Here is a 17,486-nt window from a genome sequence, read left to right as displayed (position 1 = left end):
CAGATTGAGATAGCGATGCGATGCGGACCTTTGGGCTAGGCTGGGCTGATCTGGACCTTTGTGCTGGTCTGGGCCGGGCCAGGCCGGGCCCATGTAGATGTACGCTTTCGTTTCGACGGACTACGAGGCTGTTGTTTAAAAAAAAATCTTAAATTAGATCACATATATACACCTATTTACTAAAATAGGTAATATATAGTCATATTTATTAATTTAGTATCCATAGTTCACATACTATGTACCGAAAATACATAGTATATCAAAAAAGCCATATTTAACACACGGTGTGCCGAATAACCGTATTCGGTAAACGGTGTGCCGAATATCTCCTTTTCCTGCTGAAATATGAACCGCGATGTGACCGCACATTAAAAAGTATTTTCGCACACCGTGTGTCGAATATGACTTTTTGATACACAGTATATCGATTTTCGATATCCTATGTATCGAATACTGATACTAAATTAATAAATACGACTACATATTATCTATTTCGATAAATACGTTCATTTATGTTATCTAATTTGTGATTTTTTTTCAAATCTGGAGCGTTAGTTATGCTTCAAGGGCCAGGATACTCCGGTTTGGCTTTTTTCGCCCTACCATTTGGATTGAGAGTCCAATGCAGAGAGGCTACGAGCCTAGATCTACTGCTACAGTAACATGCAAACAGTAAATTGTGTTGCTACAGTATGCCGCATCACTGTTCCGCCTCTGCGTTGGACGGCTCAGGGTGAGAGAGAGATTATGAGGTTCGCGGGGTGGTACCTCAAGATCGCGGCGGTCGGAGCGACTATAGGCGCCGCCATGGAGCTCTTCATGATCCACACCGGCTTCTGTACGTCCCTCCCCTCACTCCCTGCTCATCATCCATCCAATCATGAATCATCCAACCCGCCCACTCCCTTGCAAATTCTTCTTTTCAGCTTTCTAATAAACAGACTGAAATGAATCTTCTTCTTTTTTTGTCCTCGCTTTAGATGTCGCCCAGTCAGATTGTAAATTTTTCCAGTGCAGTATTGCTGCTCTCCTAGGACCAATTAGAATTTGCACTTTGCCCCCATCCAAATCCGGTATCTAGATCTAGCATTAACCAGCAGATGGTTTACCATTAAACTAATTGGCTGTTTAAATCGTTGGGAAGTTTCATAAATCTCAGGATTCCCAAAGTTACCTCAAGTAGCTATAACTAACTGAATTGGACTGTTCAGTGCTTCTTCCCATCAACAACGATCCAAACATCGGATTTTTAGGTGGCCACACAACTAGTTCAGATCAAATTTTTATGTGATTTCTAGTAGAAGTACCATTCATCCTGTCTAGTTCATTTTGGCTTCTGTTTTGTCCACTCAGCATAGGGATGCCTCGTATATTTTTCTCTATGGTTCTATACTGTAGATGAGAAGGTAACTGTCTTGGAGTCAGAAAAACGAGCTTGGGAAAGCAGTCCAGAGGCCCAAGCTACAAGAGAAGCCTTGAATCCGTGGCGCAAGCATGACGAACAACAGGGGAAGTAGTCATAGGCTCATGTCAAGTATTTCCATTCGCATCCTCCAGTTGTAGCCCCTTGAATGAGGTAATATGATTGTGAATTTTTGCATTTGGTGAATACTTTGTCCTACTTCTCTGAAATTGATGGACTTTTATAGGCAAAAGTGCTTAACTGTACACGCCAGACTGGATTTCACTTGCTATATGTTATTTATTTTAACAATGTAACAGCGAATTTATAGGTTTAGAAAGGTGGTAGAGGTCTATTTCTTTGCATGATATTTGAATGCTCCATGGAGCTTACTGAAGTACATATTTTTTTTTCGATTACAGCTTATTAGAGTAATCCATGTAGCCCATTTTTTTCCCAGAATTTAAAATTTTGTGTCATTTTGTGCTATTTGGACAACTCAATGCCCTGCTTGTTTGCTGTATCAGTATCGCATTGACAAAGATTGAAAGAGAAGTTATTAGATTTTCGATTTTAGGCAGAAAGGTAACATGCTAGTCAGATAAATATGGAGGATTTTGCACACAACTCCATTCAACCAGCAACAAACAGTCCAAACTGATTTCATGTAATCTTGGGCCAACTTGTTAGTATCCATGCCCTATAAATGGGATACTGGTTCTGTACTTTATGCACCAGCTGCTAAGCTGATAATTTCCTATCCTCTTGATGACTCTCACGATGCTATTCATTTCACGTATTGTATCGAACCCATAGAACTAACTCAAAATTTGTACAAGTTAACTGTGATTTCAAAGCAATAAGGAACTGATCAAGGTGTTCCTCTGTCAACTCGAAACTTGGTGAAGGTGCTTACAACTGGTCCCACCAGCAGCAGTAGCATAAGCTGGTCTTGTTCTTAAGAATAGAAGTATGCTTGACACCAACCCCAGCAATGTGATGCAACCCCACACGAAGAATGTTGTCGAGTAGCACTTCGCCCCCATGCACACCACCATGGTGTCAATGATGCCAGTGCGGTTATCCAGTATTGTCATCCTTCGACCATTTGTGTCGTATACCAGGGCAGCAATCTGGCCATAGAGGAGTGAGCCCAGAGGGATATTGGTGATTAGGATGTTGTGATTCACACCAATGCTATTCGGTCCAAAGAGCTCGGAGGTCACTGACACTGCTGCTGCGAAGATGAACCCTGAGCTTAGGCCAATTAGTGCCGTTCCTGCTACCAGAGTGCTTCCATCTTGCAGTTTCCACATAAGGAAAAAGGCCATTGGCATGGGCACCAACGCAGCTGTAAGCCACCCTGTCCGAGCAAATGACACCGTCCTGTGTAAAAATTGCACATCTAATTAGTTAGGAGGCCATTTGATGATGATTACAGTGTATGTATGTATATAAGGTAAGTCATAGACCTGTGAAGGAAGTCAGGGAGCGCAGAGAGTAGGCGGCCGAAGAAGGAGCAGGAGGAGTAGACGGCGAGAAGCATGGTGAGTCGTGATTGCTGGTGCAATGACTGCGCAATCTGCCCCAAGTTGTTGCTGTACACCAGCCCAACGGTGGCACCACAGAAGTATGCTGTGTAGTAGAGCCAGAAGTCCACACACCGAATGAGCTTCTTTGCACTATGCTCTTCACCAAGCACCACCACACGGCCCTTCTCCAGTATTGTTCCACAGCAACAGCCCTGCATCTCGTGTTCCACTGTCTTTTGCATCATGCCATCGGACTCCATCTGATGGTCATTATTGAGTAGGAGTGGCTTCTGTGGATCATCATGGTTTAGTGGCGATCCAGGGGCAGGACCATGTGTATCCACATGTTGTGAACAACTGGAGGAGGCTGGGACTATGAGAGGTAGGAAGAGGAGGACCATGGCGCCTGTGAGGATGACCCATGCAGTGGAGCTGGTTGTGGTGAAAGATCCAAAGATCACTAGATATATGCCGGTGATGAATGCGAGGATGTAGAGGCCGAGGAAGACACGTCTGTCATGCTTGAGCACGCTGCAGAGGTGGCTGTCATGAGGTTGGCAGAGGAGGATCGCTGGGAGTGCAAGAATAGAGACTGCAAGAGGGAGGATGGCATTGAGGAGGAGGTAGACAGATGGAGAGAAGGGGGAAAGGGCGTTTGCAAAGAGAGTGTAGAAGGCAGCACTCAGCCCATTGAAGCTTATGGAGAGCGAGAGGGCCAGGGAGCGATTGCTTGCGGAGAAGGAGCGTATGCAGAGAACAAAGCAGACTGTGTTGAACCAGCAGATGCTGCACCCTGCTATCAGGCAGACCAAGAACACCTGCAGTGCAACGCATGGGTTAGAATTACTCAATCAATTCACTAGTTGCATATGGTAGCATATTCACGATTTAACATCTGTTGTCTCTACATCTTGGTTTCAATATATTTGATGGAAGTGTATGCAAAAATTAAGTTCCTCTCCAGGTAATTTGTGCACCAATGATAAATTCATAAATCGAATGTTTGGTTATCTACGCAAGACGGGAGGATTAATTTCTATTCTTGGAAATGCTATGTAAACTGCTATGCATTGTACAACTAAGTGATAATCCTTTTTATAGATTAAGTGATCAATCATGATCTTCTAGTTCAAAACGTTTGTGGAAGAGGCCATTTTATATCAGTTTTGCAAGGACTCTGGGTAGACAGACATGTGGTATGAATCGGACGAAATGGCTGAGGCAAACACTGAAGAAAAGGTAAAGATGAAATTTGCTGGTCGCAGGGAGGTAAACATTCCATCGAACTAGCCTACTTTGTTTTTTTTTTAATTTATTTATTTTGGTGCTGCTGATGAATGATGTGCTGAAGGAAGGAGATGAAGAGCAGGTGGGTGATGCTGTCCTGAGAATGCAATGCAAGGCGAGAGGCGTGTGTGATGTTGTGGTGATCTTGGTGTATCTGGCTGACGTGCTTGTGATGTTTTTGTGTGTCGGCTCTTTTATAGGCTAATAGCTTCCTTGTGTTAGTTGTTTCAGAGAAGGGTATAACACACTGTTTTTGCGTTGGTATTCTTGTTTAGAAGACGCCCCTCAGAGAAAAAATAAAGAAAATTGTAAGCGATCGATCGATAAACGTCAGGAAGGATTGATTGCTCAGGATATTTAATTATTGATGCTGTCTGGTGACTGTTGGCAAGCTTGTATTATTACTACTACTACTACTACTACTAGTTTGACAGAGAAAGTTACTGTTTTGAGGTAGATGAGTTATTAAGAAGTATAGAAGGGTAGCTGCTGGCTCATCCATCTGCCAGTCATGTAACTGCTGAGCTCTGCGAAAGCGTTAGTCGTTTCGCTGATGGGCAAATTACTGGGTTTGTCTCCGTAAATAAATTTTTTATATAGTTCATGAGCGTCTGTAAACTACAATAAGAGTACCCGTTCAGGTACTACAGCTCATTCACCAGTGTTGAGGCTAAAAAAACTATAAAAACTGAGAAAAAACTGCTCAGTTATAGAAATGAAGAACACGTCCTTGATAGAGGTTGACATTATAGCTTCACGCGAACTTAACGAGGCTTCTGCAACACCCGTCGACGCCCAACATCAAACCCGGGTGGATGGGCAGCACCCACCGCGTTTGCAAAGAAGAAGAAGGGTTGGTAACACATGCAATGCATGCGCACAGACCGACTGACTGAATCTTGACTTGAGAGGTAGGTGTCTGGGTGGTGAACAAAGAATATCACAAGGAAGCATGCATTGCATTGCATGTGGACCACTGCTGCTCGATCGTCCATCCAAGAAAACAAAAGAACATTAAGGCGGCAGTGAAAGTGAAGTAACTTGTTCGTGCGTGCTGGTCGCCACACCACACAAATTCCTATTATTATTATTATTATTATTATTATTATTATTATTATTATTATTATTATTATTATTATTATTTTGCCTTGTTCCCTCACACCTCTCGATCTAATAAAACGTCATGCTGCTGCTACTGCTGTTGTACTGCTAAAAATAAAAGAAAGCACCAAAATTAACTTGTCCTGCTGCAACCACAGGAATGGTCGGCGGATGGCAGCCACAGGAAAGAAGCGTGATCGAGGGACGCCTCCCTTTCTTTCATCTCCAATATCCATCCATTCAGTGATTCTTCTTCATTCCAACTCCCATCCTAATTAATATGATTAACTTGTATATATCTAGTGTACGTGTGGTCATGTAATGCCTTATTCGTCATCGATCGATCTCGTTCATTTTCTTTGCTTTGCAATGCATCATATTATAATTGGCGTAAGTTTATATCTATGAATTCGAATGGTTAATATATAAATGTTCAAGCAAGAAGAGAGATCGATTTCATGTAATTTCAATTCACTGTGAAATGAAATGGATGGGATGATTGATATATACTGTACTTACGAGTGGGTATGGGATGGTGAGGGCGCCGTTGAGGAAGAGGAGGCAGTAGTACTGCGCGGCGTAGGCGGCGAGGCCCAGCGCGGCGGAGAGGAGCAGCACGGCGTGGAGGGGCATGCACAGCAGCGCCAGGCCCGACGACCAGCCCAAGGCCTTGCCGAGGTCGGAGGCGGTGGCCAGGTAGTTGAGCGCCTCCTGGGAGATGCCCAGCGACGACTTGAGCGCCGACGAGTAGGCCGAGAAGTCGAAGTTGGTCCCCGTCAGCGCCTGGATCCACACCGTTGCCACCAGCACCGCCCAACGACGCCATTCCTTCCCCTCCCCCTCCCGGTCGCTGCTCCTCCGCCGCCGCCCGTCCACCACCTCCATCATCTAGCTGGCGCTGCGACCGGTGTGGTGTGGTAGCTATAAATTCGCTGCGACCGGTCAGTCGCTCGCTGACGCAGCCGGCCTATATATACACACGAACACACGAATGATCGAGGCGCTTAGTTTGTCTCTCTGTGGCATACGATGATATCAATTGCATCTCCCGGCCCTCTCTAAATACTATGGAGTAATCACGAGCTTGTCAATCGATTGCTTAATCAATTCAATTGATTAGACATGCATGCGAATCCAATCCAGGCTAAACTGTGCCTGCGTGCATGTGATTAGATGCTCTCGGCAACATGGATGTGTATAATGCATGCATGGGCCGCATGGCGGCTACTAATATTGTTCGTATATTTTATAATAGTAATTAGTGATCAGAGTAGTAGATTGATAGCAATGTTGATGTTTAAAACGACATTTTTTTTAATAGCTGGAGGGAGTATCGAGTGTACGTAATAGAATGAAAATCAGCGTCGCGGAAAGCAAAACCATGGCCGCCCAATGGAGGAACACGTAGACAGACATAGCGCGCCCACCATCTCTCTCTCTCTCTCTCTCTCTCTCTCTCTCTCTCTCTCTCTCTCTCTCTCTGATAGTGCAGAGCGCTTGCAGACACATTAAACCCATCGGATGGAGTAATCACAATACAAACTTGGCTGTTCAAACCCAAATGTTTACTAATACAAAGTAGTACAATTTGGAGCGAAAACAGCTGCTGCATATATATGTTTCAAATTGCTGCTAGTTTTTCATGCGGTGGGTCTCATGCTCTGCATGTCGACAAAGGAAGACGTACCTGTGACAGTCCCGGCTACAGTCATACGTATGTATGCATTATGCTATACACACACAAATGGTGCAGTAATTCTTTCATTTCTTTTCTACGGAGCTAATAGCTAATGAAATTTGGATACATGTTGTTTGAGTTTTGGAAACTTGGTTCCAAATTTCAAATCCATGTTAATTTTTAGTTTTAGATTAGAAAACTATGTCCCAGTTTAAAATTCCAAGGAATAAAATCAAAATGTATCTATTACATTCTCCTTGAATTTCGAAAGGTTGATTTAAATTTAACACCAAATTCAATAACTCGGTTATCCCTCCAAAGATATATTGCATTAAATACTAGAACATATCCAAACACCTTTGTTTCCCTCAAATCTGCAAAAAAAAAAAAGGTAGCATATCTGACAAATCTGACTATAAATACGAGAGCGATACCCCGCTGCGATTCTGCGTGGTTCCTCCCAGTCCCTGTGTTTTCTCAGGATCATATCATGCATGGCTACTATAGTTGTAGTGTTGTACGCACGGCGAACATGAACAAATTAATATATGCATCATCAAATCGATCGATCAGTAGTACTGCGTGTTTGGGGCTCCTAGCTAATTTCCGAAGGTTAATCAGATGATGGGGCCGTAAGTTTAGATATTCTGATTCGTTTGATTACACGACAAATACACATGTGATCATATGCTGCGCAATCAAATAATCAAATCACCAAAACCAGGTGGCCATGCAGCATGCAGTATCATCGTGCGTCTGTCCACTGGAATGAAATAATGGCAAAAGAACAGCGCGCGAGGGACATCTCTCTCTCTACCTATCAGATCAGATGGAGTAATGACAGTACAATTTTGCCAGTCCAAATTATAAGTTTAATTAGGATTGAAAACAACTGCTGCATTTGTTGATCTTTGCTGATAGTTTCATGCTCTGGGTCACATGCTCTGCAACCAATATACAAACATGCATGTCGACAAAGGAATACGTATGACAATACGTCCTGTCTATAATCATTCATTAGCATCTAGTTTTAGTTAATTATTTTGTTGTTAGTCTTAGAGTACTTTTCTTTTCTATTAAGCAGAGTTGTGTAGACCTCTTCGGAAAAGAAGGATTGAGTTTCAAATCCTTGGAATTCAGATATCAATAATAATTGAGCCGATGCCTCTCTTGTGAGCATGCCTTGAAGGGAAAATAAATAAATAAATAGTATTAGCCAACCGGACCAAGTTCACGCTCATCAAAATATATGTAACTGCCATCTTATAATTCATAGAGAAAAGAAAGTTAACTCTGCAAATTTTTGGGTTGATTATTTGAAAATTATAGTTGTTTGTCTCGAAAAAACTTTTCATAACATCGCAATTTATTAGGTTTGATGAAAATAGAACACATTTTCTTTAGGTAAAAGTCGTTTTTCTCTTGTGTGTGAAGTAGGAATAATCAACTAGTTACTGAAAGCCTGTAGGCCATGAAAAATTCACACACGAATTACCAGAGTGGGGCCAGAATTAGACCATGGGTCCAACCATGAATAAGTTGGACCCTATCAATGGTTTAAATCGCGAACAGCGGGCTATAGCGCGGCGCAAGCGCGGCTTTTCCCACTGGAGCTCACCATACTTCTATTGAAGTAGGAGTCCCACCTCCTTTTCTTTGTCCATCTACCTCTCCAGTTCGGCGCATCGGCTGGTCGCCTCTTCCTTGTCCTCGATTAGCTTGCGGATAGAGGCTGGGAAGCGGGTGACCAGGGAGAGCAGGTCAGATACTAGAAAGGGCTCCACGACCTGCTCCGTAGGCACGGGAGCCACGACCAGTGCTCCCGGTGCCGATGTTGTTGTGGACAGGGGAACTAGAACACCGTGCTGAGGCGCCGATGGGGGAGTTACGACCGGGGCCATAGGTGTGGTCGAGGAACTGCATCAATAACAGAATTATGGAATCAAGAAGGAAAAGGAAACTCGAAGCGCCTGCCCCTAACTCGCTGGAGATGGGGCCGGATCTGAGGAGCGCTTTAGATCTAGGACGTCGTGGGAGGATTTGTATATACAGTCAGGTGGCTCCACTCGTTGGGCTCTCGTCAGAGAGGAAAGCGGGACGCTCCAAAGCGGGACACTCCAGTTAAGAGCCGTCTGAACTACATCATTTATATAGACGGTTATATTTTGGAGCCGTCTGTATTACTAGTACAAACAATTATTAAATTAGAACCATTTGTACTAAAGCATCCCACTTCGTGGAAACTACTCCTCGTTATTTTTTAGACGGTTCTAGTTTGGAACCGTCTGTGATACCCTTTGCACAAACGGCTCCAAATATGCGTCTGTACAAAGGTGTCATACTAAATCATTTTTGTAGTAGTGAATCCAAAGAAAACATCCAATCTTCAGAATGCATAAAGTAAGTAACACACTCACATTTAAGTGTGGCAATTAAAAGAGGAATGTAACCAAATAACAAGTTAAAACATAGCCATCTGTTACATTTACTTCCTTCACCGACGACGAAGGCATGAACTAGTTGCATCCCGAAGAGGCACCACACATGAACAAGTGCATAAGTTAGCAACAAACGCCACAACAACAAAAGCAAAAGGAGGCATGCTCCCACGTCCGGAATCCCAGCAAACACGACATCTGATGGTTACGGAAAAACACCTACCATTTGACTAGCACGACGATGGGCGGGATCCTCCTCTAGATAGGTCGAGGACTGAATAACCAAAATAAAAGCCCGAGCTAAAACACATCGGACAACAACACTATTTCTCAATACTCATAAACCGCTCATCCAACACGAACAAGACTGACACCATCGGAAAGAAAACGGCAAGACCTACTACCTTAATTTTAGGCTTATGGTTGAATTCAACAATGATTAGGCCTCAACTTCAAAATTAAATTGCTCCATGAGAAACAGATCATCTAAACACCAACCCAGCAACGAGAATCGATCGATCCTCACTAACCATAGGCATTTAAGGACAACGAAGAGATCACCTTAGGAGCAGAATCGCAAATCGACGACAAAATCTAACGAACTCACGAAAAGCCCCCTTCTTCTCCCTTCTTCTTCCTCCTCCTTACCTTTCCTCTTCCTCCTTCCTCTTCTTCCTTTTTCATTTTCTTCTTTCTTCCTCTTCTTTTCCTTTCTTCCTTCTTTCTTCTTTGCTCGGTCGGGCCCTTCCTCTCTGCTCCTCCCGGCCCTACCCCCGCTCATCGGCCGACGGTGCTCCGGTTGGGCGACAGCCAACAAGTGGCGGCCAAGAGCGGCGCCCAGGTGGCATCGGGCGGAATGGATGGGGTCGGGGTTGTGACCTATCCCCACGGCCTTATCTTTTTTTAATTTTTTATCCAACGATCTAGATTTATTGGGATCGCTATGACTTCACTGAGCATCCAAACAGAACGTTAAATAGCAAAACGGAATCATATCAACGAGATCTACACATCTACGGTCTCCGATCGTCCATCTGAGTAACGGGGAAAAAAATCAAAATTTAAATTTGTCGGTATATCAGGAACCAGGGGTCCTCGAATCCCGAGGCCAGGCCAGCCATCCGCCACATGGCGCCATCCCGCGAAGTCTCTCTTATGAGATGAGGAAAGATCAAGTCCCAGGAGAAGGTGCTCGGGGCCACGGTCGGTGGCCCCTGAGTACCCCAGTTCCCCGATGATCCACGGAGACCAAGTGCCGGGAAGAAAGTGCTTAGGGAGGTGCCCGGTCCCCCCCCCCCCGAGCACCTAGTCCCCCGACGATCAGAAGAGCTAAGTTCCGGGAGAGAGTGCTCGGGGCCGCGAGCGGCGGCCCCCGAGCACTCGGTTCCCCGAAGGTCCGTGCAAGAAGTACTCGGGGAGGTGAACAGTACCCCTGAGCACCCGGCACCTCGAAGACAAGGCTGGGCATTCTCGGGAGAGAGTGCTCGGGGATATGAACAGTACCCCCGAGCACTCGGTACCCTGACAACTCAGAAGGGCCCCCGAGGGGCCTACCGATGAGGTGTCAGCCAGCCAGAGGTCCGAGGTCGCATTTAATGAGCGTGCGTGGCCTGACATCTCCAAGTGCTCCCGCCGCGCTCAGCGTCAGTTCCTGCCACATTTTGGCAGAGAGGCGTGGGGTCATTAATTGCACGGGTCCCGTCCCGTGCCATCCGGCTTGTCTCGGGATAACGTCGTGAGGACCAAGGCGTTCCGTCTGCCGCGCTGCTGTGGCAGAAGAACAAGACAGGGCGAGCACGCCGGGTTGCTCTGCGGCTGCCTGGTGGGCCCTCTCCACGGCGCCCGTTGCCAGGGCATTTATGGTGACGGGCGACCGGGCGTGCGACGCATTTTCCACCCCCGGTCACTTCACCTAGAGGAAATGATGACACCCTTTCCATTTATGGCGTCTCGAAACTCGAGCCCCCTCCTTTCCGTTCGGAGCATGTCGCGGCCGGCGAGTACTTAAAAGAGCCGGCGGCACAGAAGAAGGGCCATCCTGAAGAGACGCACAACGAAAATACAAGAACATCGTCAACAAAGAAGAACGAGAGACACTGTGAGCAAGGTTGAGCATAGTTCCAGCCGAAGAACAAGGAGCCTCAAGCTCTTAGTTAGGCCAACGTCCTTGTAACCAGAAGCATCCTTGAAAGACTTCCTCAGGACAGTTATAGCATCTATACAGGAGTAGGGTATTACGCCCCCGTGCGGCCCGAACCTGTCTAAATTCTGGTGCATTTACTTCTTCTTGCGCTAGGTCATCATCCCCCACCACCGGCCGTTGCATTCATTCCCATTTATTTCTCCGACGAACTTATTCAGGATCATCCCCCCGGCCGAATCTCTAAAAAGGGGTCTCTCGGGATCCCTGCGACAGGAGTTAATCCTCCGACATCTGGCGCGCCAGGTAGGGGGGAAGCATCCCTGAATCTGTTTGTTTGTTTTCTTCCACAGAAAAAATGGCCGGTGGCCACCGCCTCCAAAGTTCCGGCTCCAGTTCCAGCGGGGAAATGCAGCCCCTCGCACAGGAGGCCCCAGCCGCTGCTGCGTCCCAGCAGCAGCCGCGATCTGCACGTGCGGCGTTCCCCTCCCAAGGGGACCAAGGCGCTCGGCCCAGCAGGGCCGCCGCCGGTGCACCATCCGACCCCCAGCAGGTGGTCGAGACTCTGGCCGCCAGGTCTGCATCCGGACAGTGCCGGGCGCCTATCCGGCGCAGGCTCGCCTTCGGCGAGGCCAGCCCCAGGAGCGCGCTGCTTGCGACGCACGCTCTCCTCAGGCATCCGCCTGTCCAGGCGACGGCGGAAACCCCGGAAGGCCGTTGGCTCCCAGAAGTCGCTGCCCTGGTCGGCACAGCTCGTCGCCAGGTGTTGGCCGAGAGTTCTCGCGCCACCACCCAGCGTGGCGCCGCCAGAACCGGCCCATCTACGGGCAACATTCGCGCTGGCCGGGGGGCCTCCAGGCGGAGCGCCACCCCCCTGGCCGCGTCCGGAGCCCAAGACCTCCGCTTACGTCTCAACGAGCGGAGGGGCCTTGAAGATGCGCGTGTCACTCTCGAGCGCCAGCGGGAGACCCGGCAGGAGGCCGAGGCTGAGGACCAGGCTTCCTCTTTGCCGGCCCACGATCGCTAGGATTCCCCGGCTCACCGGCGTTCGCCGCCAAGGAATGCCACCCGCGCCACAGGGTACGGCACCGGCTGCCGTGCCTTCACTAGTGAGCTCCGCCGGGTCAAATGGCCCTCCAAGTTCCGCCCTGAGCTACCGGAGAAGTACGACGGGTCCATCGACTCCGTTGAGTTCCTTCAAATATACACTACGGCCATCCAGGCGGCCGGTGGCAGTGAAAAGGTGATGGCGAATTATTTCCATGTTGCCTTGAGGGGCTCTGCCCATTCTTGGCTTATGAACTTACCCCCAGGATCTATTAGCTCCTGGGATGACCTTTGCCACCAGTTCGTAGCTAATTTTCAGGGCACCTTCACGCGTCCCGGCTTGGAGTGCGACCTCCACGCCGTCAAGCAGCAGGAGGGGGAGACGCTGCGGCGCTTCATTTAGCGTTTCAGCCAGGTCCGCAACACTATCCCGCGGATAGCCCCCCACGCTGTTATCGTCTCCTTCCGGCAGGGCGTCCGCGACGAGCGGATGCTCGAGAAGTTAGGTACGCACGAAATCGAGACCACTGCGGAACTCTTCGCGCTGGCCGACAAGTGCGCCAAGGCAGCGGAGGCGCGGGCTTGGCATGCCCCGCGCCCCGAGCGCCCCGCCGCCGACCAACCAAGTTCTTCCCTCTCCGACAGGCGGGAAAAGAAAAAGAGAAGAAGGCGCGAAGCCGCTCCCGTCGAACCGGCCCAGGGCCCCGCCCATTCTGCGGAGTGACACCCGGGCACTCCCTGCCCCTCGGGCAGGTCGAGCTACCCGTGACCTTCGGGAGTCGGGATAACTTCCGCACGGAAAACGTCCTCTTCGACGTCGTGGAGCTTCCCCTCCCTTACAACGCCATCCTCGGGCGTCCAGCGCTTACTAAGTTCATGATGGCTGCGCACTATGCGTATCTCGCGGTCAAGATGCCGGGCCCAACCGGCCCCATCTCCGTGACCGCCGACTCCGGCGGAGCCGTCTCCTGTGCCGAGCAGTCATACCTGGCCTTGGTCTCAGCTCAGGCCGAGGTCGAAGGCTGCCAAGGGGGCCCGGGACCCTCTTCATCCAAACCTTGACTCGCTGCCGACGCCTTCGTTCCTACGAACCTGTCTAAATTCGTAGAACACAGTTCCAGCCGAAGAACAAGGAGCTTCAAGCTCTTAGTTAGGCCAACGTCCTTGTAACCAGCAGCATCCTTGAGGGACTTCCTCAGGACAGTTATAGCATCCATACAGGAGTAGGGTATTACGCCCCCTGCGGCCCGAACCTGTCTAAATTCCGGTGCATTTACTTCTTCTTGCGCTAGGTCATCATCCCCCACCACCGGCCGTTGCATTCATTCCCATTTATTTCTCCAACGAACTTATTCAGGATCATCCTCCCGGCTGAATCTCTAAAAAAGGGTCTCTCGGGATCCCTGCGACAGGAGTTAATCCTCCGACAAAATTCCTCTAAATGCATGTAATCCCACGGTCAATTTCTGAAGTTTACAAAATTTCCGGGTATTACACTTTTCTCCAATCACTCTGCATGCATGTAATTGTAACGAGGCCAACCATTCTCTGCACAAAAGCAGCCTAACCTAGATGTAGTATGTCATTTTTACATCATATAGAGTAGATAATCTGGCATTGTATGTCGATCATTTCATTTGTACATGAGGTAGCCATACAAAAACTCGTTCCAGACGTCAGGAACACCGGGGAGGCACCAGTGCGTGCAATCCGCGTAGCTGGCTGGGTTCGCAATCTGCTCTTTCGTCAGAGGAACAAACTGTCTTCTGAACACCGTGGGATGCCCGTCCTTGCGGTAGTCGGACAGCTCCGTGATGTTCAGTATCTCAACATGTATACCTTTCCTCTCCAATGTTGCAAAATACGACTTAGCCTTGGCCATCAAGCTGTAATCTGTAGTTGCGGCTTTGTATCCGATTTTGTAGATCGGCTCCGTTTCATTGAGGCATTTGTTGCTGTCTTCTCCACCCCAGTTGCTAGCCCTGAAAAATACGCATCACTTTCATATGCATGACCACCTGATCGATGTCACGGAGATGTAGGTATACACTGTACTATTTGTGTTGACAAATTAAATGATGCAAGGGTATCTATCTCACCAGGAATGTGTAGGTGATGATCCTGCGAAAAAGATCCTAGTCTTGTTCTTGTCAATATTCTCTCCGAGCCATTCGGTTAGTTTCTTGAGAGCTATCTCGAAACCATCAATCATTTCCACTTCGTCTAACCTTGCATCACCATCTTCAAATGAACCATACCTGCACATACAAATGATGTTAAACCAATTCGTTGCATCTGGAAACTTTGTTTTAGTATGTATTTTCATCAGTTCTGAAACTTTTTCTGATATGCGAACTGACAATGCGGTACCTATTGAGGTAGGGAGGAAAGAAATGTGCTTACATGACCTTCATCCTCATGTCATCCTTCTGCTTCCTCCACCACAGGTAAGAATTGAAGACAATGATGTCAGCATCCCTCCAGGCAGCGGCGTGCTTCTCGATTCTGTCTGCCCTAATGATCCGGTACTCTACACGGTGGATAATGGGGTTGTCGCTGTTGGACTCCAGCAGCAGCGGCGACCAGTAGAAGTCTATCGTCGCATTGTATTCCTGAAATAATTGTGTGTTCAAATAATTTCAGCAAACTGAAATTGTTGGTTTCTGTAACCTGTAGATTTATGTAGGGAAACATACCAAAGCCTTGAAGGAAATGATCGAGCCATTGAAGACGCGCATCTTGTGCCTGGTATCAGGTATAGAGGCATCCACCATGCACACCAGGGAAACCCATTGGTTCCTGTTGACTGAATCGCCCACAAACACCAATCTCTTGTTCCTCAGCTTTTCAAGCAGCTTGGTGGCATTGAATCTGTTTCGACACTATGCTTTGGTGAATGACTAAATTTTATGCCATATGATCTCCTTTCTAGCCTTCCAGGTTTATGAAATGGCACGGATAATAAAATAAAAACTAGATGGATTTTTTCCTCGCTGCTGGTCTTTCACCGTCAATTTTGCAATCTTTGCAAGTAAGTTTTCAAGCAGCTTGCATGTTTGGTTTCTTTTTGGCCTCTGGTTAACCACCCCAATCAGATCAATTTTGCAATCTTAACAAGTAACAGTTGTTTGTTCTCTCTCTGCAGTACTATCCTGTGTCTTTTTTATTTCAGTTACAAATTAAGTGGATGTTTCCCTGCTTCCATAAAACAAAAAAAATTAGCTTGCCCTGAAAAATACTTAACTCTCTGATACTGACACAGCTTGTTGTTCTAGAACTGTACCTTCAAATTTGCTGGAACTTACGGGTTGACAAGAGCAAAATTGAGCTAGAGATACTCCAACTGCAATCATCATACCTCGGAAGGTCGCATCCATGGGGCTGCCATCTCCATTGCTGGTACATGACATCCTTCCTGCCATATTTGTCGCAAGCCACCTCGGGGAAGATGAAAGCACACTGGAGCCCAGAGTACAATGGCCGGGACACGTTGTCGTACACCCACCGTCCCCTCGACCAGTTGCACTCCTCCTCGCCGGCGTCCCCCGCCTCGGTTGTCCCTCTCACCTGCATTTCTCGGTGGTGTTCTTGTCCGACCGCCATTTGCACCTGCGCTTCCTGGCCTCGGTCGAGCAAGAAGGTGATGGAGCTGGCTACGATGAAGAAGGCCACCATGGAGCTCACGATGCTCCTCACTCCAACAGGAGCTTGGAGCACCGCCATCTTGCTGCCTGATGCCGTTGCCTTGTGAGTGGCCTCTGCCTTCATTCTTTCTTTCTTTCTTTCTTTCTTCAGAAACCGTGGTGCTCCCCTCTCTTATTGTGCACCTCTCTACAAATACAATGGGAGCATTGCACCTGCACTTGGCCCGGATCTAGAAAAGTAGTACTCCACTACTCAAGCAATCTGAACACTGACCTTTGGGCTAACCACAAAAAGGAATGTAGTGGTGAAACTGAAATCCCCAGAATGAGTATGTTGCCCCTTTCAGTACGAGAACTGAATAGTTTCGTATATATAGGTGTACTGTTTGTTCGACTGTCCTCTGGTTTAGCAAAATTATCTAAAGAGGAGTATCATGCATTCATGCTTGTTCCATATTAATATAGGCCACTAGTTTGTTTAACAAAAGCAAAAAAGAAAAAGAAGGCAAAATATGACAGAAGGTACAAGTGCTCTGCCAGTCCAGCACAGTATCACACCAAACATTATAGAGGAGACCAACAGACAAAGAATAGAAACATTGATCATATCACGTTGAAAACATAATACTTGCAATTCAAGCACCCAAAAGGTGATGGCACCACCAAAGAATCTTTTGCACTCTTCCTTACCTGGCATGAACAATAAGCTGATCTAAATTCTGAAGCCATTAAGGATCCTGAATGCAAATCACTCTAATGTTCGAGATAAACAATTTCAATCATACTTTTATATTACTGATTGCACTGTACTAAACAAACACGTGCCTTTTTTTCCCTGAGAACTGAAGAGGTTTTAGCATTCCCAGTGCTTTAAGCAGAAAACACTCCCTTTAAATCAAGTGGTCTATTCCGTCGAACAATACTAGACTACTAAATCATTTGAATTTAGTATGATCAAATTGGCCTGCCAGCTTGCATCAATCGGAGAAAATTCAGGTGTGCACTGTAAGGTACTTGTGAGTCGACCGTTACAGATTTTAGGGCCTAAATGTGTGTTCAAGCATCAAGGGACCATAAAATTGTCCTATCAGTGCATCAATCTGAATAACTGGTATTGGAATGCATCTCATTTCAGCATGGTAGTGTGTGAATCATAAATTTTCTTCTTCTTCTTCTGAGAAACATAAAGTTTTGAATTTGATCTCCAAACACCAGAT

The 17,486-nt window shown here is 47.1% G+C and overlaps 2 protein-coding genes across 2 annotated transcripts; both read right to left on the bottom strand.

Annotated features, from left to right (window-relative positions):
- Positions 1-2,034: 2,034 nt before the first annotated feature.
- Positions 2,035-6,274, bottom strand: LOC133904763 (protein NUCLEAR FUSION DEFECTIVE 4-like). The gene is given in 4 exon segments (XM_062346291.1): positions 2,035-2,327; positions 2,329-2,788; positions 2,875-3,752; positions 5,842-6,274. Coding segments are annotated over 4 exon segments (1,761 nt in total). The 5' UTR covers positions 6,211-6,274; the 3' UTR covers positions 2,035-2,273.
- A 7,816-nt stretch (positions 6,275-14,090) lies between these two features.
- LOC133904224 (xylan O-acetyltransferase 12-like) lies at positions 14,091-16,716 on the bottom strand. Its single transcript, XM_062345684.1, has 5 exons — positions 15,984-16,716; positions 15,322-15,496; positions 15,029-15,237; positions 14,725-14,883; positions 14,091-14,607 (listed from the first exon to the last, which is right to left on the bottom strand). Exons 1-5 carry the CDS (start codon positions 16,391-16,393, stop codon positions 14,259-14,261), a joined length of 1,302 nt encoding a protein of 433 aa, XP_062201668.1. The 5' UTR covers positions 16,394-16,716; the 3' UTR covers positions 14,091-14,258.
- Positions 16,717-17,486: the final 770 nt, after the last annotated feature.

This window comes from Phragmites australis, chromosome 22 (assembly GCF_958298935.1).
Source record: "Phragmites australis chromosome 22, lpPhrAust1.1, whole genome shotgun sequence".
Taxonomy (NCBI): domain Eukaryota; kingdom Viridiplantae; phylum Streptophyta; class Magnoliopsida; order Poales; family Poaceae; genus Phragmites; species Phragmites australis.
This window is presented reverse-complemented; position numbering and strand designations above follow the sequence as displayed.